We start from the raw sequence: 25580 nt of genomic DNA on the forward strand, positions 1-25580 counted from the left end.
ATAGTCATAGGATTAAAGATTAATTTACTTTTACCAGAATTGTCTCCCACCACTAAAATGACTCTGCATGCTCCTAAAGCTCTGCATCGTATGTGTGAATGAGATCTCCATGTTTGTCACTTATGGCCCTCATTGGTGGAGCCTGTGATGGGCACCCTGATGCTGGGATGTCATAATGGCCTGCATTTCTGAAACACCATCCTGTGCTATGATGTTGAATGCTGTAGAGGCCGGTGCACCCAACCCCAAGGATGTATAGACTCGCATAGCAAATCGTAGGCTTGAGCTGTTAAGAGGTTAAGTGATTTGCCAAAGGCAGTGGAGAAAATGATCACAGAGCTGCGTTTTATTTCAAATAGGATCTCATGGTTCTCACATGGGAGTTTTTAGCATAGATTTTCCCTATTAATTTCAAAGGAGAGCTGTGTTTTAGAATCAACAGCAGGAAAAAGCCCTGGGCCTTCCACGCTCTTTGTAATGGAGAGTTTTCTGAAGCAATGAAAGTAACAGCCCCAGCTGCTGTTGCATCCAGCTTATCATGAAGCATTTTATGCGCCACTTCATTATGTGACATTGGCACTGTTTCTATGAAAGCCTGCTTGCCAGTCCATCCTTCTGAATGATGAGCAGGAGAAACTACTGATCTCTGCAGGAAACACTAGGTTCTGTCATAGGATAACACTTAGCTCAGCAGTGGTAGTTTTCTGGTGTGGTTTGCACTGATTTAAAATATTCTGAGTACAATGTCTCCAACTTAAATAAATGACTTTGTCTGGCAGCTGATTTTTACAACCCAGAAATGTTTATATTTTTAATATTTCAAAAAGAATTTGGTTTAAACCTCTCCAGACACAGAGTTAACCATTCTTTTTTAACTAGCCTAGTAAACTAAGTTGATGTTAACTGCCATGTTCCCTTGGTCTGACATTTTGCCAGTACCCTCGCCAGGTGTTTTTTTTTTAAACAAACCTATTGCATGAGATAGTATGTAACCTTTTGAGAAATGTCTACGCACAAGCTTTCATAAACCTTTATTCTGTCTTTAGAATTTGGAATGATGGGAGATCATACAATTAAAAGTCAGCGACCTCGATCTGTTCATGAGAAAAGGGTCCCTCAGGAACAAGCTGATGCTGCTAAATTTATGGCACAAACTGGTAATACATTAGTTACATTTTTTCTACTTACTGTGTTTAATTTTAGCAAAGCCACTGCATGTCTCCATAATCTTTTACTGCATATTTGTCAGTTTTCTAAGCTGATACTTTTTTTAAGCCATTTCTTCTTATATTTTTTTTACCACCAGTTAAAGTCCATAAATAAAGTAGCTGAGAATTAGGCAGATTGCATAAAAACACAAATAGTCAAATGTGAGTACTAAGTTGATTTGAGGTATTTATTATAACAACCATTTTTCTTTAAAATGAAAATAATCTGCAAAACATACACAGTTCAGAAAAGCCACACAGAATCCACACCTGGTAATTTAGAAGGAAATTAAATGTAGTGTATGTTCAGCATATACAAACTTGTTCCCAAGATATATGTTAAATAAAATAAGCACTTCAGAATGTTTGTATATAAATAGAGTAAGGCCAAACTGAAGGTTCCAGGGCCAGATCTGAGCCCCTGAAAAGAACAATCTGCTTGCTCCTCTCAGTTACCAACCAGCAGGCCAGAAGGTAGAGATGAGGGACCAGTGGCTGTGGCAATGGCAATGTGGCATAAAGTCCCCGTGGGGCTCTCTCTGTCTCCTCTTCAAAGTGACCATTCTGCAAAACTAGTTTCTGAACAGCGAAACAGAGCTCTGAAGTCTAATCTCAATCTTATTAATGGATCAGGTACATTAATAATTACAAGAATTTAACATGCATGCATTTGGCATTTAATCTCTTTAGTGCAACATAAGGCTCTCTATTATCTATTTTTTATTGCTGAATTCAATTGGCCATAATTAACCTACCAAAGAAAGGTCAAAGAACCTCTCTGTTTGTCTGCTAAGACATATTTTTCTATTGAATATTTACAACTTTGATCATGACCTGGAAGAATCGGCACTTAGTCTCCCTGATCCAGTTAGGGATGTGATGCAAGCATAGACTGGATCTAAACATGCATCTGGATGCATATTGACACGAAGATGTGCATTTTGATGCTATGTATCTAGTGCAGCTCTCATTAGTACTACCAAGGGCAGATGAGGTTGCATGCTTCTACTGGAATGTTGGGAATGTGCATCCCCAGTTGGGAATGTGCATCCCCAACCACTGCTATGAGTGTGCAATTGTTCCACATGGCTATATCTGAATTGGGCGTCAGTGATTATACCAAATCAGAGAAATCACTTTAAGCCTAACATCTGAGCCAGGTCAACGATAGCAGCATCATAAAAAATAATTATACACGTTGGCTACTAAATGTCCATGTTTTACCCACAGAAATTACATAGCAGAAAGTGAGAAGTCAATGCAGTTTCAGCATGACTGAGTCCATGTTTTGACTGAGGTTAACATCTCAAAATTATTGCTCAGTCTTCAATCTACTTATTCCACCACAATAGATTCATTCAAATGATATTCAAGAATAAATTTACAGCTATTATTACACCCCTTTTGTTATAGTTAAGGCCATAATCATTCAGCCACTTATTCCATGGTATCTCATTAAATAAGTGAAAGTACTGTGGAGTAAATTGTATGAAGAATGCAGTCTAGGAATAGCATCTGTCTCAACTGGGTTGCAACACTTGACAGAACATGACACCTTCATACATTGCTTTCTAAGAAAGGGGTGACTCCTCGCAACATTTAAGCCATAGACAATATATGTGCTAGGTCATGTGATGGCCATTGCCTCTTCTTTCTTGAAACCCAATTTCTAAGTAATTGTCTGATACTATAAAAAGTCAGTGCTCCCTAGTATCGGAATCCATGGGATGACCGATGATCAGAGTTTTAGAAGTTCAGGTTATCAGGTGTTAACTCCTAGCTATCACCTGAATAGCACAATGTCTGAACTCATCATCTGTTGTTAGGGCCACCATGGCACTCTTTGGGGCTATTCTCACGTGCAGGCGAAACCGGGCTAAGGAAGCCCAGAGTGGTTTCCCAGCGCGTGAGAACTGCCGGGAACCCTGCGGCTCCCAGCAGTAGTGTGGTGGCAAGCCCCCCTCCGGAGCCCGGCTTCAAAATGAGGATAAGCAAGCGAGGTTAAGCAAGCGCTCCCTTAACCTCATTTTTTTCAATCGTCTGCCAGCCCTGGCTGCCTGTAACCTGGGCTGGGAGACTGTAGGGCTCCCTACCGGCGCTGGGGGGTCCCCACAATGCATCACGCACTCCACATTATGGGAGTTCCAAGAGCCTCCCAGCCCCCAAACCTCCCTGTTGTCAGCAGCAACGGAGGATCGTCTCAGTGCTCTCAATCTGCAACACCAAATAAATCATTCGTGGGGAGGTAAGCTTTTAAAGGCTTCCTCCCCTTGTCCCTTGGAGCCCTTTCTTCTGTATTTCTCAAGCACAGTGCTTATAGACTCACACTAAGAAATGAGCTCCGATTTCATCTAGTCATGGTGCACATTGACATTTTTAGGTGCCAATATAGCCCACTGCTCAGTTTTAACACAAAACTCATACCATTAAGACTGCAGTTTGGAAAACTGCACAGCTAATGCTTTCTTCACAAATGTGAGAGATACTTCATTGTGGTAAGATCCCATGCTTTGGGGCATGTGTCTGAATAGTGTGACTGCGTGGGTGCGGTTGATCTCATGGCTCTTTCACATAGACCATCCAGTAGGGTGCTGATTCCATAGGAAAGAACCACATAATCAACCCCACTTACATGGTTGTGGTATTCACATATGTGACCCTGCAGTGAGAGATTAGACCATATAGAAAAATGTCTCCCATGCTGTAGGTCATGCATGTGAAGGGGGTCTTACTCCATACAATACTCGGACTTTGTGATTCTATGCCATGTGACAGACTCCTAATAAAAATTGATTTTTAAACTATCAAAATCTAAATAGACATATTTAAAGGGGCTCTCTGAATCATGGCATAAGACTTTAAAGCCCAGTTATCAGAGCTGGAAGATATAAGAACAATTCAGCCAAATTTAAGCACATCTAGAACCCATTGGTTTCAGTGGAAGAGTTAAGTATGTGCTTAAATGATATTTCATCTCTTGAGATCAAAAAACTTTGGCTAAATCCGTGTCCCATCTGAAGTTGTAAATCATACATAATTTAAAAAACAAAAACAAAACAAAAACTTGAAGTCAAAATGTCTCTTTTCTGGCAGCATTGGATCTTGCTACTCAAAACAATTTGAGTAGATTTATTATATTAGCTTCTTGTATGCTTTTAGTCTGCTTCATAGTTGTACAGAATTGCTATAAAAATATACCATAGTCTGCTCTAGCTGTTCTCACATATGCTATTTGTAGATCTAATAGTGCTTGAGCATATATTGCAATGCACTTACTTTGGTCCTTAGAAAATTGCATTTTAAATGCACCCTCTCTTCATTTTAAAATATGTGATTATAGTGGAATTGGGGGTAGGAAGTGAACATTTAAATTCCCCCAAGCTTATTTTTCAAAGTAGCATGCGGAGCAAGGATGCACCAGTGCAGCAAGAGAGCAGTCTAACAAAACTTCCCAACGAAGTGTACTGGTGCAACAGGGAATTGCTAATTTGTTTTTATGTCCTCCCCTTTCCTAGGAAGCACTCTGTGCCACCTGAAAATAGGTCCCCGAGGGCTGCGCAACGCTCAGGACACGTTTTCAGGTGGCACAGCAGGCTTCCTGGGAAAGGGGAGATTGTCAAAAATTGTCCCTTCCATGCTGCACCGATGCATTTGGTTGGGATGTTTTTTTAGGCTGCTCTTTCACTGCACCAGTACATTCTTGCTCTGTATGACAGCCTGTGACTTGAATTCATGGGCCTTATATCTGCTTTTTCAAACAAAACCCACTTACCTAATATTGAGGAAACAATATGTAGCTCATATACTGTAAGATATTTCATTTTACAAAATATTATGCTCTGTTTCTGACATAGTTACTAACATCCATCTCTTATTTTTCCATCCTGGTTTTCTTTTTGTACTGATCATCGCATATGTGGTTCACTGTGCGGCTTTTCTTTTCTCGTGATAAACTTAATGTTGTATCTCCTCCAGTAGAATCACTAGGATCTTATAACATGCACCATAGATTTACCTGTATACTAGGAAATTAATAAGATTGATAAGCAGAGTTTTGGAAAGAGATTTCATTTGTTTCTGCAGCTTGAAATAATTTCTGGTTTATTTTCTTTTATGTAATAAATTAATAAACATTTCTAGAAAAGAAAATTGTGGTTGTGTGTCATGTAATGCAGTTATTTATGAGAAATGATCAAAATTGTTCAGAACAATGGATTGTTCTGATGCTGTTCTGATGCCAGTCACACTTGTCATCATCCGCATATTCCAGAGATCTCATTGGAATTGGAAAAAAGAGATTGGAAAAACATGGATGTGTGTGTATGCACACACGTATGTGATAGCAGGTAGTGCAATGTATTCAAGTTGTTTTGAGCAAATATTTTTTATGCCTTTCTCATGTGCTCATGTCTGACCTTTTTATACGAGTAAAGTCAAACTACTCAATGCAGAGCACGTTTTGTACTCTTCTGATGCACCCACAGAGCTTTTGCACAAACAGGCTGCCACCTTCACTTCAGTGAAGCCTGGAGGGCCAGTTTTATATCTGCAGCCATTTATATATCCTCCTTTTATATCTTCCCCACTTTAAAGCTAATGGGGAAGTTCTGGTGGGAAAAGGAGTTCCATCTGTATAATGTGAAACACATGTAAGGCATGTGGTGATATGACCCTCTGCTCTTGCAGAGATGTGGATTGATTCTGGTGCATGGTGGAACCATTTATCCTCTTGCTTCTCCATGCATATTACTACTCTTACTGTGGTTTAGCAAATGGATGGGGGAAAGCCCAAACATGTCCTCATCTCGTGACCAAACAGGGTGCATGGTGAAGGAAGCAGCTGGTCATTTAAGCTTGTGTCAAAGTGAGTCCAAAGCTCACTGCAAGCGGAGTGCCATGTACATTGGCCTGAATATGGCACAATTTCAGCATGATTGTTTCATTTTTCTTCAGCCATCATTGATGCTTTCCTGAAATTATCCTCTCTTTAGGTATTATGGATTTTAAAATTATAATGCAGGTAAGTGTTTGTGAAGTACTCCGGTCAATAAGTTCTGCTTTGGCTTTGATTTAATACTTTCGTTTTATTTTATATCCTGATCCATTCTCTGTGCTTCGGGGAAGTAACAAGGCTTTTAACAACTAAACCCACAAGGACACAAAATTTTGCTATTACATAAAACAAAAATAATATCCTACTACTGGTACTTATAGCATATCAGCCATTATCCTAGCCATTAAACACCACCCTGATCCTACACCTTGGTCCTTTGTAAATTATCCAAGACCTGCTGAGTCTTCTAAGGGAAGGAATAAATTACTGGAATACGTTAAGTGTGCTCTGCTCTCTAAGGCTGCAATCTTGTACTTAGTTAGTTGAACATAAGCCCTATGCATAGGTTTGGTCTGCAACCCACTAAGAGTGTAATAAGTCAGATGAGGCCTTTGGATTTCTCAGTAGAAGACCCGTGTAATGTACTTCTAACACCCCAGTTCTTTCTCTTAGGGAGACCTCCATGTTGTGCTGCTATTGCAGCCTCCATAAATGTGCAGTGCAATTTTATGGATGGTTATCTGGAAGTAAATCCCACTGGCTGACATCCTAACTAATGAAGACCCAGTGCTTCTGAAGAGTTCCAGAGTAATGCTGCATATAAACAGTGTGTTTTAGGGGAATTTCAGCAACCTCCCTTTCCCCCAAATGACCCTGAGGGCTGTGCAACCCTCAAGAGATATATTTTCAGGTAGCACAAGGCACTTTCTGGGGAAAGCGAGGTAGTCAAAATTTGTCCTCACCACTGGTTAGGTGAACTTTTCAGAAGCACCAGTGCTCTGTTAGTCAGGCAGCCACTGTATTCACTGAAGCTTATTTTCAGATTTGTGCATGGAATTGCAGGCTAAACCCATTTGTTTCCAAAAGAGTAGCCATGCTAGTCTGTTGTACCAAAACAACAACAAAAAGTCCGATGACACCTTAAAGATTAATGACCCACTTTGCACTGAACAATGAAACTAGTTTTGGAACAAAACTTAAATGCTGTGTTTCCCCCCAGAAAATCCTATCAATTGTAATTTTGCTAAGAACTCAGTGTTAAAAATATTGCCTGACATCCAGACTAAGTTACTCAGTATTACTACTCAGGAGTTACTCTAAAGGACCACTTAATTACAATAAGACTACTCAGCAGTAATTTAGTCTGGCTGTAAGCCACTAATTTTAATGTTGAAGAACTACAGTTCTCAGGATTCTTTGCTTGGGAGTCATTACTTTGCTAATGATGCATTTTAGGAATAAGCAAATGGTCCCAGTTCTGATCTGTTGTTGTTTTATGAGTTGACTCTGCCCCACACCCCACTTCACTTGCCTCCCAGTTTCTTGGAAAATTTGTGATTGGTACATGAAGGGTTTGCTGCAGTTTTTAGTTCACATCCTCCCCACCCCCTGACCTTACTTACAGGTTAGCCAATATGCATGAGCACATACGTGCATTGATTCATGCAAAAATGAATCTTCATGAATCACATGAGCGGATCAAGATTCATTGTTTGCCCTGTGATTTCATCATATCACACACATGCATATCTATAAGTGGGGGGACTGCAGCAAATTCCATATCCCTCATTAGCTGAACAAATTCTGGAAATTCAAAAGAGAAATATGGCAGATTGCTAACACCCTGCTCCACAGTCTGGAACTCCAACACCCAGGAAGAACTTCTGATGAGGAGAATTTCATAAACATCTCTAAGACCACTGGTTGACATCCTGACTAAATTACTCAATAGTACAAATCAGGAGCTACTACTCTAAAGGACTACTAAATTCTAATAGAACTTCTTTGAGTGACTTTAGTCATGATGTCAGCCACTGTGTCAAGATACAACTCTTTGAGCAAGATGAGGCAGGGAAATGAAGCAACAAATAAGTCTGTAAAAATAACCCCTTCCTTTTCGTCAACATGTTAGGATGGTTGCCTGGTCCATAGAAAATGCCATCAATATTAAAATGCCTTATGGAGGCATTCACTTCTTTGTAACTTAAATGTACAGATGAAAACTATGGTGAGAAAAATGGTTACATGCATTTTACACAGATTCCTCAGTAGGGCATCCAAATACAATGGCAGACAGGACTCCTGTACTTTTAATAGTTGTGTGGAAGAGGGCATTGGAGAAGGTACAGCATGCTGTGTAGGATTTGGAGCCCTCCCTTCCTTTGCATACAGTCAACCAATTCATCAGTGCATGTAGCCAATGACTGGAGGGGAAAACCCACTGAGATCACATTATATGCCATATCCCTTTGATAATCAAATTTGCAGAGCTGCCCCCTACCCCGAAAGTGAACGTTTCAAGAATTGTAATATATTGCTATTGAATGCTTGAATTTAAATATCAGTGCCCTGTCACTAGACCTTTGTGGGATAAATGATAATTTGCATTCAGTGCTTATAGCTTTTACATAATGAGGAACAAACTAAGCAAAGCTCTGACTTCTGGTACCATTTGGCCTTTCCTTTAAACTATGTTTACAAAGGCAGAAACAAGTGTCAGACATTTGCAGGAAACCAAAGGAAACTGCCGTTAAAAACTGCAATAGGAATATAGGTGGTACTGCAGCAAGTCCTTTAGCATATCCTTAGTAGGAAGCGGAGTCAGTATCTGTTAGGGCTTCAGTCCAAAGAAGAGCCCCTTTCAGGTATGTACCAAAGTTGGCATAAGGGCATGCACTCATGCTCTTCAGCATTTCACAGATGAAAATAAGAACTCTCTTCTGTACTTGTAACACCCTGAAGCTCAAATTAGACGTGATGAAAAAAGTGTCTTCATTTTTCCATCTTTTATATACGTATTTTTTAAAAATAGCAGCTGTAAGTGGCTCTGAGCCAGATGAGGACCACGGTGTGGGGTCAGAGGATTAAGCTTTCCCCCTGTGCCACAGTCCCATTGAAAATCAGTCTCCAAGTTGTTATTTATCCCAGAAGGAGAACTGCAATGAGTACAAATAGTATTGCAGGGAGAGGGATTTTCATTGGGCAAGCAGTTCAGGAAGGAAGGATTTACCCCATGCCATAGTCCCAGTTAAGGCCCTCTGCAACTGCTACTATTTTTTAAAAAAAGTACATTTCCCATTTGACCCTTATTCTGACACAAATGCACTCCTATCACTACTATTACATATTGCAGAAGGTTCTTCACAGCTAATGCTCTGTGTTAACATCTTTTGCAATAACCTATCCTGCACTGGCTCCTGAAGCAGATGTGTTAATAAACTGACCATAACTCTTCCTTTTAAAATAAAATAAAATAAACCTCTTAGGAATGTTCAGTACAATATTTAAGCTCACAATGGTTCTTGTTACACTTACAGATAGAACAACAACACATCAAATGCATACAGCAACATTTCGCCATTTATAAAAAGACTATAAGGGAAGGAGTGCACTGGCATTAAAGTTTAGACCAATCCTGGTCCTGAATTTTCCTCAGATAGAGTATTCAGTGGATATTTGAGCCTTATGGGGCATTCAAGGGCAGATGAAAACTAGTTAGTTGTGTAGGGAGCCCACAAAAGCAGCTTGAAATTTCCTAGATGTGGGAGGCTGCAATCAATGCATTCTTGATTGACAGGCCATGCCTAGGTAAGTGGTTGCAGTGCTTTAAGCACCTTTGCTCTCTGCAGCAGCCAACGCCTGCAGGCTGCCATTGTTTTTCTCCCACAATGCACTGGGCAGTGATGGATAAATGATGTCATGTCTATCCTTGGTGCATTATGAGGGGGCGGGGATTCAATGGCCACTGGCAGGAGACAGCTGCTGCAACGAGCAACAGTACATGAAGCACTGTTGTTGCTATCACTCACCAAATCACAGCTTTGTACAGCAGGAATGCATCCATCTGTAAGTCCCTTCTGCCCCCTGCTTCTTGAAAAATTAGAGGTGCTTTTGTGAGCTCCCAATGAAAGTACAGTACCTCAAATTTTCCCTACCCACTTTTTGCCAGGCATAAAAGTATTGGCAAATGTGGGAGGGGAGTTTAGGGGACAACCCTGGTTTAGGCTACGGACAAAGAATTAACAGCCACAGTCTTGGTCTGGACATGAGATTCAAGAATGTTGTACTGGGGGAAAAACATAATATGCTTTCATGCCTCCAGGGCCACAATGAATATTTCTAAGCTGCACCATGGATGTGCACCAAATACTGCCATAACTCCTGTCCTAAAAGCAAAGATCCCTGTTTGTTCAGAGCACTCTGACATTACACACATAGTTGACAGAAGCTAGCCAATACTGTGAGACTAAAGAGCATGACAAAAAAGGCCAAGGCTGTTATATCAAAGTCTACAAACACATTTGATAAAATGACAAGTCACTTAGAAATAAGTTTCAGGAGATCATCACAGTTAACGTTGTTGGATACATTATTCACTGTGTGTCACCAGCTCTACCAGGTACTAATGGAAAACATGAATAATAGTAAAATGCTTTGAGTATCTATTCCTTTACTATTCTATCTATATCCCCATCTCCACTCAACCTGCCAAAGAAATATTAAGAACTAGCAAAATCCTGTCATCATGACAAGAGTGGTTTGTGGTAGTAAAACGATTACAAGAAACCTTGTCATATTCTGTGGATATTGTGCACACACACCCATCCACACCCAGGAAGGTCTCTGGCAGAGGATCAATCCACTAATGGTTAGTGGTCAGGTTTGTTCCTACCTCAGTGCTGTCCTCAAAATGCAATGCTTTACTTTTCCCCATAGGCAAAAATGGCAACCATTCACTTATGTGAGAGAAAGTACAGGGGTGCACTCAAGAAACACCATTGGGATGTGGACTAACAGCCAGATTACATATTACATTAAATGTACAGTTTGACCCTTACAGGCTTGGTCACTTTCTGCAAAATATTAATTGTGCAGGGGGCAATCCACACTGGAACTTTGGCAAGGCTAGAGGGAGGTGTTAACTCCTTACCCCTGTGATGGCCCTGATCTAGATCAGCACCCTGTGGCTGTTTCTTCCAGGAAGGAAGTTTCCATTTACTTATAAGAAACTTACCTTCTAGAGAAAATAGCTGTTATGGGAGGCCCAATCCAGATCTTGACCCCAGTGGAAAATAGAGTTAAATATACTCCCTCCACCCCCGCTGTGGTCCCAATTCCCATCTCTGTCCCCATAATAATTTAAGAAAAAGAAACCAAGCATCTAAGGATCAAGCTACTGTCTGTGGCCTGCTAGTGAGATCCATGAGTCCTATATGACTTCAGGGACTCATACTGAGATGTTGTTTGATTCTGTGTATTAGGAGTTGCTTTGGGCACATTTTTTGTGGAAAAGCAGTATTCAAATTAAAATCTAATCTGAATCTAATTTAACATATTTGAGTCTGATCTGCTTTTTCATCATGCAGACATAGAGAAGGAAGATGTAACTCCTCCTTATCTTGTATACACCTCTGCGGCATGTAGTAAGTCTGTTTTCAGTAGCAAAGCAGGCAATGAGGACAATGGAGCTTCTTTACTCCAGTGCTTATCTAGTGCTTTGTGCAAGTTTAAGAAGATGCTGTTGATTGTTTATGAAGCACAAAGAAGGATCCAGAAGCTTCCGCTATTAAGTGTTTGGAGCTTTTCTCAATGGGGAAAAATTGATGAAATCATTGCAAGAAGAAACACACACTGCATACTTAAACAAAAACAAAAAAAACCCCAAACACCCTAGACTTTTACTTCCCTCCCTTCACTTTCATTTTGATGAGATAATTACAATTTAGATACATGCATTTGTTCTGTCATCTAAAATAGATTTTCTCTTGATGTAGGGTTCAGAGAGCAGTAGAGTGGCTATTTTGGGAACAAAGAAAGGCTGTAGACTAAAATTGTAAATGCTGGCATTTGATCGAGTTTATTTGATTTTTAGTGCCACCTGTTATCTGATTTTACTTTTTGAAGTGTGTTTATTTTCTATTTCACTGCATATTTTTTCCATAGGTGATTTATTTCAGTGACCTTTTATTTTAAATATATAGTATCATTTCCCCCTAAATGATAGTTGCATGCCATTAGTTTTTTTTTACTACAAATTTATATTAATACTCATTGCTGTATTCATGTTTGTTTATTGTCTTGGATACAGGTGAATCTGGTGTTGAAGAGTGGGCCCAGTGGAGTACATGTTCAGTTACTTGTGGTCAAGGGTCGCAGGTGCGAACCAGAACTTGTGTATCACCTTACGGGACACACTGCAGCGGCCCTTTAAGAGAATCAAGGGTTTGCAATAACACTGCCCTCTGTCCAGGTAGTGTTAGCAGCCAATAAATGAAATTGTGGATGTTATTTAACTGTTTAATGCTAAGCATTTGCAACACTACTATTTAAAGGTGTGGCTAGCACACGAGCACTTTAATTAGGATAAGTGAGTGCAATTATTATTCCTCTGTTAAATCTTTCTTGTGTTTTGCTGCTTATGGAACTGTTGGTGGGATGTGAGAGGATATTTCTATTTTAAGTTCCACGTTATTTTAAAGAAAGACAAGACGCTCCTATTTCACTCTTAATCATTTGAGATAACAGCTGCTTTCATCACTAGTTGGTTTACATGTCCAAGAAATTAATCTGAGGCTGAGGTGATTAAAACATAAAAAGGCCCTTGGGCAATGAAAAGGCTTTTGCCTCACCTCTGTTTTTCGTTAAGTGACTGTAAAAACTGTAGGTATATAAAGATGTGATGTTTACAATATTGCTATAATCAGTGACATAATTCTGGTATGACTAGAGCACCCTAGGATTCTTTCCCTGCATAAGTAAGTGGTTGACTAAGGATAACAAATTTGGGTGAGCCTCTTCATGTAAACAAAACTTCACCAAAGGTCCTTTCACATCACTACTTGGTGCATAGTGGCCATGGGGAAAAGCCAGATCATGTCAGCTCCAACTTGTACACTGTTTGTGTGAAACCTTCACCACTTGTTATCTTGCCACAGAGCATTCTGACAGTGGAGGGTGTCCTGGCATGAAGGGAAGGTGCTGCCTCTTGTGGCCTGTTTCCAGTGGGTGGGGTGGATAAATTGCACCTTTCTTTTTAGTCCTTAGTACTATCCCCCCACAAACATCCACATGTACACTGAGATGTATTCAGTGGTGAGTGATTAGATAGATGACACATCTACCTTAATAGTAGTAGTGCATAGTTTTTCATTAATTCTGTGTGATATCATGGACCAAAATCTAGATGAACAAAGCACAGATACTGGCAACAATGCATTGGTGAGGCTTAGAAGGTGATAGGGCAATTTTCATCAATTTCCCCTTCCCCCTGAAGCCATTGACAAAGTTCCTCATCAAAGTCTCCTGAGGAAACTTAGTGGTCATGGAATAAGGGGACAAGTACATGTGTGGATTGCTAACTGGTTAAAAGACAGGAAACAGAGGGTAGGTATAAATGGAGAGTTTTCACAATAGAGGGAAGTAAGAAGTGGGGTCCCCTAGGGATCTGTACTGGGACTGATCTGTACTGTACTGGTGCTTTTTAATTTATTCATAAATGATCTAGAAGCAGGGGTAAGCAGCGAGGTGGCCAAATTTGCAGGTGACACCAAACTCTTCCGGGTAGTGAAATCCAAAATGGATTGTGAGGAGCTCCAAAAGGATCTCTCCAGACTGGGGGAGTGAGCAACAAAATGGCAAATGCAGTTCAGTGTTAGCAAGTGTAAGGTGATGCACATTGGAACGAAAAACCCCAACTTCAAGTATATGCTGATGGGATCTGAGCTGACCAGGAGAGGGATCTTGGGGTCGTGGTGGACAGCTCGTTGAAAGTGTCGACTCACTGTGCGGCAGCTGTGAAAAAGGCCAATTCCATGCTAGGGATCATTAGGAAGCGGACTGAAAATAAAACAGCTAATATTATAATGCCCTTATACAAAACTATGGTGCGGCCACACCTGGAGTACTGTGTACATTTCTGGTCACCACATCTTAAAAAGGACATTGTAGAACTGGAAAAGGTACAGAAGAGGGCAACCAAGATGATCAGGGGCCTAGAGCACCTTTCTTATGAGGCCAGATTACAACACCTGGGGCTTTTTAGTTTAGAAAAAAGACTGTGGGGAGACATGATAGAGCTCTATAAAATCATGCATGGTGTGGAGTCCATGGAGAGAGAGAAATTCTTTTCCCTCTCACACAACACTAGAACCAGGGCTCACTCCATGAAATTGATTGCCAGGAGGTCTAGGACCAACAAACGGAAGTATTGTTTCACACAACATGTGATCCACTTGTGGAACTCTCTGCCACAGGATGTGGTGACAGCCAACAACCTGGATGGCTTTAAGAGGGGTTTGGATAACTTCATGAAGGAAAAGTCTATCAATGGCTACTAGTCGGAGGGCTACAGGCCACCTCCAGCCTCAGAGGCAGGATGCCTCTGAGTACCAGTTGCGGGGGAGTAACAGCGGGAGAGAGGGCACGCCCTCAACTCCTGCCTGTGGCTTCCAGCGGCATCTGGTGGGCCACTGTGCGAAACAGGATGCTGGACTAGATGGGTCTTGGGCCTGATCTAGCAGGGCTGTTCTTATGTTCTGATCTCTGACTCTGAGGACATCATGCAATCCTCAATGACATCTTTTCAGGAGTAAAACCATGGGCCTCAGAGGAAAAGGGAAATCAATTAAAATCAACCCATCACCTGCTAAGCCTTCACTGGTGCAGTGTTAGCAGTACCAGTGCTTTGTTAGTCTGGATGTCGGCCAGTGTCTGTAACCTATGGCCACAGCATATAGGCCTGTGCATGTTCATAAAATTTGGATTTGGATTTGACCCAATCTGACTTTGACAATTTTGGGTTCAGGTTTTATGGGCTCTGAATTCCGACTTTAATTCAGTTTTCCCCATAATTGTTGATGGGGAAATTTTAAAAATCACCAAAAAATCACTGGTTGGTCCTAGAGGTTTGAACCTTGCCATACCTGTGGAAAAGGAGGGCAGGGACCCCTGTAGTGAATTTTAAGAGACTTGGTCCATTCCCTTATTTTTGATGCATTTATGAAATTTTGGAGGTAATGACTAAAAATGGTGAAATCTGACTTGTTTCAAGCCAAAATGCTATAAAACATTCTGGATCTCAAGCCCCTCCTTGCACCATCACTGCACCAGCATGTGGAGGAACCTTCCCTTTGCCTTCATGAAAAGGGATAACAGCATGTCCATTTTGCTCCCTTTTACATTTATGTAATGGATGACCCTACAGTTATGAAATCTGGCAGGCATGAAATCCACATTGGCAGGATTCTTTTATCTTTTTAAAGCTGTGGATCTGATTGTTGGTGAATTTTTGAAAAACAATTAAAATGGCTAAAAATTGTGAAATCTGGCTTGTTTCAAGCCAGAACTTTACAAAATGTTCTAGACCTGAAGTCCCTCCTTGGACCATAATTCTACCCCCAAGTGGAGGGGAAAAGACATTCCTTTGATTTTATACTAACTTTTTCTTCCCCATTGCAGGAACAGGCAGACATTTTAAGAGGGATTAAAAGGACTTCAAACCTTTTAATCCCTCACTGGCTAGAAGGGAAAATGAGAATTTTTTTCTAACCACAAAAATAGAAACATTCAAAGTACTTTCATTTTTAATGACCGTGTATTTCTGCAGATGGAAAGACAAAAATTAATACAAAATTAAAGGAATGTTATTTCCCCTCCACATGGGGGTGGATTGATAGTCTTAGGGAGGGCTTCAGATCCAGAACCTTTTGTAAAGTTATGGCTCGAAACAAGCCAGATTTCACCATTTTAGCCAATTTTTGCAAAAATTCACCAAAAATCATGGAATTGATCAGTTCTATTCAAATTTACTACAGCATTCCCCACGTTTGGCAGGTTTCAAGACTCTGGGACCAACTGGTGATTTTTTTGTGGGTTTTTCCCCCCAATTTACCCATTCACCTCTATGTCTCAATGAAGGGCACTCTGGTTCCACGAGGCGACCGTCCCACTGTGCAGGCTGTCCTTCATGACAGAAGGAAGCCCTTGTAGCCAGTTTCTCCTCCTCTTTGCAATTTCACTGACTTCAGAGAGAGTGCTTGCCATTACATCCAACTTTGGACAGGAGAGCGGGGGTGGGTGGGGAGCAGAACCGTGAGTCCATTGGACTCAGTTTGCATTATGTGCAAATGTGGCCAGAGTCTTTCCTCTCTCAAGGGCATATTTCCCCCAACCGCTTTAACCATGGTTGAGGGAAATGGTTTTCACCAATGTTATTGCTAACCATTTAATCAGGATCTGAAACTGCTGTTTAGCAAGATAAACTCAGCTTAGCTTCAGGATAAACCATGGTTGGCATTAACTTCAGTTAAAGTCGGAACTTCAGTTGTAAGAGGGGAGGAGTGGAAGGAGGGAGTGTGTGTTCCCAAGGCTGATTCCTGATCTCGTAACAGTTGCCCTCTGAAGGGATAGATGACTGCAGCTAAGCATACACTTCTATACAGAAGTGAAAGGCATTAGTTAAAATTGAATATTTTAGCTTTCATGAGAATGACTGTTCACAGCTGATGATATTGCTTAGAGGTGTATTCTATGTGTCTGTACATGAACCATATAGCCCTGAAGAAGTAATCTGGTGTAGAGAAAAAAGTATCCTAGGAACTTTACTTTTCTTTTTTTGTGCTGATATTTCTGGAGGAAAATTTGAATATATAGAGGAGTTATTCTCTAAGGGTTCACAAAAGGAGAGTTGAAGATTCAGTAGTCAGAACGTGGCATTTTTATTCTTGGTATGTTTTCCTTTGATATACCCAGCCCTTTAATGCCCGTTTGCTTACCTTACATTTTAACTATATCATTTCATTTCCGTCCTTGCACTCCAGTCTTTGCTAAAACTTTCAAGATTATGCACGGTCTGAATAAATGACATGAAATGTATAGCACTTGCCCTTTTTGTAGAAATGCTTTTAGCACAAAATTTCCACTTGCTTTGCACAAAACCCAGGATTCCTCCTTGTTAGATAATTCACACACCCTGCTGCAATAGAGTCCTTTTCTTGTGATTGCAGGACAGGGGTTGCACCAGCTTTTATGGCTGCAATGGGTAGAAAAGATTACGCTGTGGTTTTTAGTCAGGAATGTGAAGATCCTTGCCATAGCAGGTGCAATTAAGAGAAGTGTCAAAATATTTTGTAAAGGAGTTGGAGGTTCATCATTGCATGCTGCTCAGTGCATAATTTAACCGATGATTTCAGCCCATAAGTATGACTAAGAAAAAATAAATAAATAAATAAACATGCATGGGCCAAGTGCTTTTTGGCAGAGGCTTAAAAAAAATTCTAAATTCATTTACTCTAGGGATGTGCACGGAATCGGCATTTCCTGCCACTCTATGAGCAGGGGAGGGTGCACTTACCCCTCCCGGTGCTTTCCCCCCACCGGCATCCTTTGTTAAGAAAGCTGATTGGGGCGGCAATGTACCTCCCTGCTGCCCCATTGCCCCCATTGACCAGATATGGCCGGAAGTCCCCAATGCACCTGCGCATGCCAGCATGACACACATTGCCCGTGCATGTGCTGGTGCGTGCAGGCGTGTCGGGGACTTCCGGCCAGTGGGAGCAACAGGGCAGAGGGAGGTACGCTGCCGCCCCGATCAGCTTTCTTAACAAAGGAAGCTGGTGGGGGGGGAGCAGCGGGAGGGATAAGTGCACCCTCCCCCACTCTTAAAGCGGCACCCCTGCCGCTTTTGAACCGCCCCGCTGCGGTTCTGTGCTCATCCCTAATTTACTCTTCTCCAAAGCGGTCTTATCTTAATCCACATTGGTATTCCAGAAAGGTCCTTTTCATAGAAGTGTAACTGATTAACTGATGTTCAAACCCCAGTGATTAATAATAATAATAATAATAATAATAATAATAGTATTATCCCACCTTTATTTGTTGTATACTGCCTTTCAGGCCAAGACTTCTCAAAGCAGTTTACATCCAATTAAAGAAAAACAAAATGATCAGGCGGCTACTGGTAGTTCTTAAAGCTATAGCAGGCACAATGTAAATAACCCCCAAGAAAATGGCCACCAAGAAGAACCTGACAGCAGAGCCCTAAGTGTCAACAAGGGCTGAGGGGAATGAGATGGCAACTGTCCTCATCCTAGCCCAGTTGCTTTGGCTGCTGCTTTCCTAATACACCTGATGTAAATTGATCTTTCAGAGATCTGCTCCGACAGGCAAAATCAGTTCCTCCTCTTCTCCACAGCCAATGAGATTAACTGTGGATGGAGCCATTATACAAGAGAAGGAAGAATTTGTCTGGAGGAGCTAGGCATTGAAAAACAGCTCCACCAAAGGATACTGTAGACACAATGTGATACTGTAGAAAAAGTGAGGATGTGATTCTACATGTTTTTACTGCTTAATGCTTTTCTGTTTTGTTCCATGACTGTGGACAACTCAGCCCTACTTCCTGAGCCTTACTCAGCCTCACTCCAAAAAAGAGTGAATGTGCAGTGCAATAGATCAATAAGATCCTGCAGGATCAGACCAGAAGTTCATGTTTGTCAATGGTCTGTTTCCCACAGTGGCCAACCAAACACCTCTAAGAAGCCCACAAGCAGGACATGTAGGCATAGTCCTCACCCGTTGCAACTTCCCAGCAACTGGAATTAAAAAACATACTACCTGAACCTGGAGGTAGCCATCAAGACTAGTAGCCATTGACAGATTTGTCCTCCCTGAATGTATCTACATCCTTTGAAAGAGATCTAGGTTAGTGACCATCACCAAATCTTGTGGCAGCAAATTCCATACATTAATTTTGCACAGGGTGAAGAAGTACTTGTGGTACTTTTCCTACACATCTCCAGGTATGACCACACAACTTCTGGGTCCATTTCATGCATTGTGAATATAAGGTATAAACATAGCTGACCCATCAATCTAGACTCCATTATGCATAGGCCCAATGACAAATTATTTATGCCCAGATGTTGCCAAACAACTCACCAATTATTAGGCCTAAATGTATTGGACTCTACATAAGCTGTACAATGGGAAGGTGCAGCCAGCAGCTGGTCAGGTGAGCATCTGCCTGCTGTTCTGCTACATGCTGACTTGTCATACATTATTTAAAAGGGCCAGTTCTTAACCCATGCCCCATTTTAGTGGAGAGATGACATACACTCTTCCATCCTTAGCAGTCAAGAAAAGCAATTCCAAGGATTTAGTTTGTTGACTCCGGTTATCCAATACTTATTTCATCCTTATTTTACTGAAGTTAAAATAAATTATGAAAGAATATACTTTTCCTCATTTCAAACTTTGACAGTAATTCGTATATAATATGCCTCTACTGTAGCTAGAGAACTTGACCCTTATGGCAAAAAGTATGAATTGAGTGACCAAAAGAAAAGACAAATGATGTGTGGGGAGTATTTGCTAGCTTATTCTTTATAGTCATTCGTGTAGGCTCTGTGCACAATACAAAGGACCTTAGGCTTAGTTTTTGCTAAGGGGTAAACCTCTACATGGGCAGTACAGACTGCAGGTAGGGCATCATGTGATTGGATGTCTCTACTTATGGAAAAAACACTGGCATTCAAAAAGCTGGTATGTCAGAAAGAAGGTCAGGGTAGAATCCTAATCCCTGGTGTCTACTTTTCTGAGTAGACATTGTTTGTGTAGACAAGCTTTCAATCATGGGTCCTTACCTACAGTTTGAAGTGACACAGCCCAGACACAGCCTTACCACCTTAATAAGAACTAGGCTTTGCTCTCCCATTGAATGAATGCATTGCTCTGTCTGTCTGTCTGTCCACCTGTTGATTTGATTGGCACTCTGGCTTGTCTAACATGCTCTAAAGCAGGGATTCCCAACCTTGGCTCTTCAGATGTTATTGGACTACAGCTCTCATCATCCCCAGTCACAATGACCTTTGGCAACATCTGGGCACCCAAGGCTGGGAATCCCTGCTCTAGATTGTGTCTGTTGCTTTAATAAATATCCTATTTGTGTGTCAGTGTATGCAAATTATTTATTTAACATTTATCCTAATTTAGGAAGATCACTGAAACAACCCCTATTGCTTAATTGGGGTGAAAATCTGGCTTACTGATGAAGGCTTTTTTTTTAAGTGCAGTAAAATAAATCTGTATTTGAACTAAATCAGATGAAATTCATACCAAAATGTCATACGTGGAATCTTATAGAAGCCTTGCATAAAATCTCCATTAACATATGTTTTTATTAATCCATATTTTCTAGAATTTTCATAGTCAAAACTAGATGCAGATAAGTAATCCCTAGATGATCCCCCCCCCCCATGTACATGGTAAAAAGCTGTGTGAGCCATTTGGGCAATCAATGGGTATGAATGACCATTTGTTAGCTCATGCCCATTCATACAACAAATTTGTTGTGTGCTCATCACATGACTGCTAACTTCATAGGCCCCATGATGAGATGATGAGATGAAAAAGACCCATACTCTACCCCAGGGATCTGTTTCAGGTGCAGAAGAATCTGTTCTATCCATGAAGCTTCCTAACAATAAAGGAGTTCCAATTCATTTCAATGGAAAAAGCAGATTCCTGTCGACATTTACCTTGTGCTTGTAGATCTGCTATCTTCACTGGAATGGATGTGCAGGTTGCACACAAAAGGAAGATGTGTGTACTATGGAGACATAAGGATGTCTGAACTGTGCTTGTAGACTGTAATTCTCTCCATACCTGTAAGCCCCATTGGCATTTGATTGTTCATATATATAAGCCCTATTCACATATTATGTCCAACACTTGTACAGTGAGTATACAGTTCACAATAGGTACACTTCTGTACACAGGTACAGTTATTCACACATTATTTTGAACACAGGTACAGCCATACACTTCCTGTCTGTACCAGGTATTTGAGGGGCCTCCATCCAGATTTACTTCTAAAATGACAGTCATTCACACAACACATGTACAAGTGTACAGACATGGTACACTCATACAACATAATGTCTGAATAGGGCTATAATGTCCTAGGGTGCCATTATAATCTGATTTGATTATCAGCTTTTGAGGTGGCACCCATCTACCTAATACTACAGTACTCTAAAAGTGTAATAACCGATATTGATGAATCAAATGCTATTCTCCCCCGCCCTACGCTGACTCTGATGATGGCTAAATAATTCCTCTTTCAGTTATACCATGCTTGTTTTGAACCCATTTGGTTACTCATGTTCTTTTCTTGTTAAAGCCTCTTTGCTTTATTACAGTACATGGAGTTTGGGAGGAGTGGTCACCTTGGAGTTTGTGCTCATTCACTTGTGGTCGAGGCCAAAGAACTAGAACAAGGTCATGTATACCTCCCCAGTATGGGGGAAGATCATGTGATGGACCTGAAACCCAACATAAGCCTTGCAATATTGCTCTTTGTCCTGGTGAGCATATATAGAATAATCGCTTGCTGCTTGTATATATTTTTGTCTTCTGTGTAGTTCCTTCATGGTTTCCTTTGTGCAGATTGAGATCTTTGTGTAGCTCTTCCTTCGGAGATCCCACAACACACCATGTGTCGAGTGCGATGCATTGGAGGAATCCCCCAGGAATTGAACGTTCTAGGCGCCCAACTCTGTGTATGCTCGGGCTGTGTGCAGCCTGAGCATACACACAACCCTGTACCTGGGGTAAAGGGTGCGCTTGTGCTTTTTAACTCAGGTAAAAGCCCAGGTACAAAACCTGGGCTTGCAGGGGAGGCAGCACTGGGATTGGGCCTGATCCCGATGCTGCACACGAGCAGCTCTACCCAGGTAGGGCTTCCCTAACTTGTTCTGCTCATGTGCATAGCCTTATAGTGTGTACGTGGGGTGGGATCTCATCACAAGTTGAATTCTGCATTCACAATGGAGCTTTCCCATGGCATTCCTGCTGCAGCCCCTTACAACACTCCAAAAAAGTCCGAGGGTTGTGGGGACCTCCCAAAAACTGGAGTCTCCTTGCATGAGTGGAAATTCATTTTACCCGTTAAGGGGGCTCTCTGGACCCAGCTCCATGTATACAGATTGAGAAGCTGTGAATATCTGCAACAATGTGAAAGCAGAGAGTGATGGGTTAAGTGGGGACAGATCCTATACAAACAGATGATCCATTAGAATTAATAAGAATTTGGTAGAACATGGTATAAGATATACTTTAAAATTCTCCTTTTTGAAAGTTGGGATTTTATATTATTCAAAGGTATTTCTTTGTTATGTGGACAATATGCTGTATCCATTGAGCAACTCTATAAATGTCTGATTTTATGATGCATGTTAGTCATTTGTATTAAGTATTAATTCCTTGGGATACAAGGGCCACTGGGATGGAAGCAGTTCTCTTCATAACTTCAGCCTGCCAATATAATGTCCAAAGGATATGAAAACTGGCAGCTATTTCACAACAGCAGCTGAATAAGAAGTATAGTTGTATTCAAGAGTGTATACATCATAAACTGGGTGACATCTACTGTGAGGATACTAATGAGAAGTCTCCTTGCCCAAGTTTTCTAACCTTCATGATTTCGCCCCCAAATCACTATTAAAAGCAAAAGAGTAAATACTGAAAAATGTTTTGCTTATCATAATGTGTGGCTGAGGCATCCTTAACTATGGCAACAATCCCTATGCTATAGAGTAATATTAAATGATAGAGCAGCAGAGCCATGTAGATAGTAGAAGGCGGCACAAGTCAAGTGTAAAGAAATTGAATCCATTGGTTAATATATCTTGCAGTCCATGGGCAACATGAGCTAAGATGTGTTTGGTGACTCAGTCATTCATTTCAACCAATTTCACAATGCATAATCATGTTTTCTAAGCATAAGTCATGGTCTGTAATCATTGTTTGCCCTCCCCTGTTCTGTAAAATCATACTGCCGTTGATTTGAACTAGGAAGAGACGAAAGGCAACTTCTATAATGCTTTCACCTTTGTGTATGGCCACAACATATGTCAATTCAGCTGGTGTCCATATCTGGAGAGGCTTCTCCAGTTTTTTGTATTGTCTTTCACAGGTTTTTTTGTTTTGTTTTGTTTGTTTGTTTGTTTGTTTGTTTTGTAGATATCTATATTCTGAGAGTTTGTAAGACTTTCTGATGAACTTTACATACCTGCATTTAAATGGTCAGGTGCTGGTAGACATGGTGGTTCTCAGTTTTTTTCAAAAATATAGGCATAATTTCAAGGAGTTAAACATATATTATGCAACTGTGTGATTTGTCTCCAAGAAGTCTGTGTAACCCCATGTTGATAGTCCTTGCATTCGTTCAAGTCTCTGATTGTTCAACCATCTTGTCTGTCTCCTAAACCACTGAAATAATTGGAGACTCAATGTTATCTGTCTTTCTCTTCACTATCAGATGCATTTAACTTTTTTCCTAATGCGTAATAGAAATTTTTCTTAACAATTCACGTGCCTGGCAACTCCACGGTGCAGTGCAGTCCTATACATGTTTATTCAGAAGTAAATCCCCCTGTGTTAAATGGTGAACATTCTAGTAAGTGTGTTTAGGATTGCAGCCCTAGGACATATTACTGAGAAATAAGAGCTCTCAATTTCAGTGGACCTTACAAGTCTGATGGGAGTGCTGTCTAATGCACCTAAAGCAGTCTTTGGCAAGCGAGAAGTAGCCATCCATCTGTCCTCACCTGCCATGACACAATCTGTTTTTATACACACATACACACACCGATATGTGGGACTTCTGGGTATGCTTGACCTCTTCCTTAAGTGCCATGCTTCAGAGTAATACTATTCCGGCCAGCCCTGCACATGTATTCTGCTGCATCAGCTGTGGAACAGCTGTCAGGTACTGGTGCCAGACCATTTAAGTAAGAAGCCTTAAGTTATAGAAGTTAGTGGAAAGCTGGCTCCATGGGAGAGGGGGGAGGCAACCCCTCCACAGTAGTTTGTCCCCCATTGCTGGACAACTTGAAGAAAATGCATTTTTAACATACTCAGGGAGATTTTTTATCAATCAATTTAAAACAACAACAACACATTAATATATGTGAGAGTCGTTCCCTTCTGGCTCATCTGCTCACTTCCATATATGTTTAGGAAGCAAGAATTAATGTGAACTGCTACTACTACTATTACGACTGCATATATTTCTATACCACTTTTAAACAGAATTCTCAAAGTGGTTTTAGAAAACTAAATAATATAGAAAATATAGAAAACTAAGTAATAGATACAGTGGTGTGAAATACGCCCTATTATTTTGCTTTCAGAAATCAAACAGGAAGGTAGGGTTGGGGACAAAAAAATTCAAACCCAGCAATTTGCTGGAATTCCGGTGTTTTTGAAGCGGGCATACAATTTTTGTGGAAACGTGATGAAAACTGCAGGGAAATGTGAGGGGGCAGGGGAGTTCACCAGAGTCAGTGGTGACCTTCTAACTTTTAAATGGTTAAAGAACCCTCTGGAGGAGCAGGCAGCAGCAGATCCACTGCCTGTCTCCCGTTGGCACAATTTTCCTTCCTGGAATGCACTGGAGAAAGATATGCCATGCCATATCTTTCTTTCCGCATGCAGTCGAACAAGGATAATTTTCCCCATGCAGTGTCTTTCCCCATACAGTCGAACAAGGATAATGTTGCCACTGGGGAGACTGATGGTACATTGGCCACTGCTGCCTCCTTCCCTGGAAAGCTCTTTGAACAGTTAAACTGTTAGAAAGATCACCTCCACTGCTGGTTCCTCCCCCTATCCTCTCAGATTTCCATTGGAATTTTAAGGAACCCCCTTTTGGCTGAACCCCCTCTTTCCATTGCTAGCAAAAGTAGCAGTAGAAATTGATGGGGGTGGGGTTTCAGAGCACTCCTACATGGGGAAGAAAGTCCTCTTTCTGCCAGAAATGTACTTAGCCCCTTCTGTGTACTCCCCAATATTATATTTCTGGTACTGCCAAAATTCTTGGCAAATCAAACCCCAGCCATGAGGTAGTGCCACAACAGTATGTGCTTTGACATATATGTGTTTTTTATTTAGTAAGATCATTTATACCCCCTTCAGCCCCATATCCAGCCCCTGCAACTTGGGAATATTTCTCCTTCTGGTTTACTATGTGGAGGATCAAGAAGTAGTATAGAGCATTCAGGGATTACTATCACGTGCTCAGCTCTATGGGCCACCCTGCTACCTTTGCCACGGGTAGCATTCGTACTGTAGCTTTGCCACTCATGCTCTGTGCCATGTTTGTGACTCAGATAATCTGTTTTGCACTTAAGGCTCCCACTGCAGTAGAAGACATGGCTGATGAGGTGGGGTGGGAGGTGGTACTTGAATATCAGCACTGAGGAGAAGGGGAGGGTCCCCTACATCCTTACTGGTAGGTATCAAGAGGTGGTGTTGGAGAC

The 25580-nt window shown here is 41.1% G+C and overlaps 1 protein-coding gene across 9 annotated transcripts in view; it reads left to right on the forward strand.

The window, feature by feature from the left end:
• The window catches only part of ADGRB3 (adhesion G protein-coupled receptor B3), a 668379-nt gene that overhangs the window by 227428 nt on the left and 415371 nt on the right, over nucleotides 1-25580 (forward strand). For 6 of the 9 annotated variants that reach the window (XM_053286711.1, XM_053286709.1, XM_053286712.1 and 3 more), the window contains 3 exons: nucleotides 1047-1157; nucleotides 12350-12511; nucleotides 21459-21623. In XM_053286711.1, the coding sequence (XP_053142686.1) occupies nucleotides 1047-1157; nucleotides 12350-12511; nucleotides 21459-21623 (438 nt within the window). Of the gene's footprint in view, nucleotides 1-1046; nucleotides 1158-12349; nucleotides 12512-21458; nucleotides 21624-25580 lie in introns of those variants that run through there. The other 3 variants (XM_053286716.1, XM_053286713.1, XM_053286717.1) reach the window with 3 other exon arrangements.

Source organism: Hemicordylus capensis, chromosome 1, assembly GCF_027244095.1.
Source record: "Hemicordylus capensis ecotype Gifberg chromosome 1, rHemCap1.1.pri, whole genome shotgun sequence".
In the NCBI taxonomy this organism is placed as follows: domain Eukaryota; kingdom Metazoa; phylum Chordata; class Lepidosauria; order Squamata; family Cordylidae; genus Hemicordylus; species Hemicordylus capensis.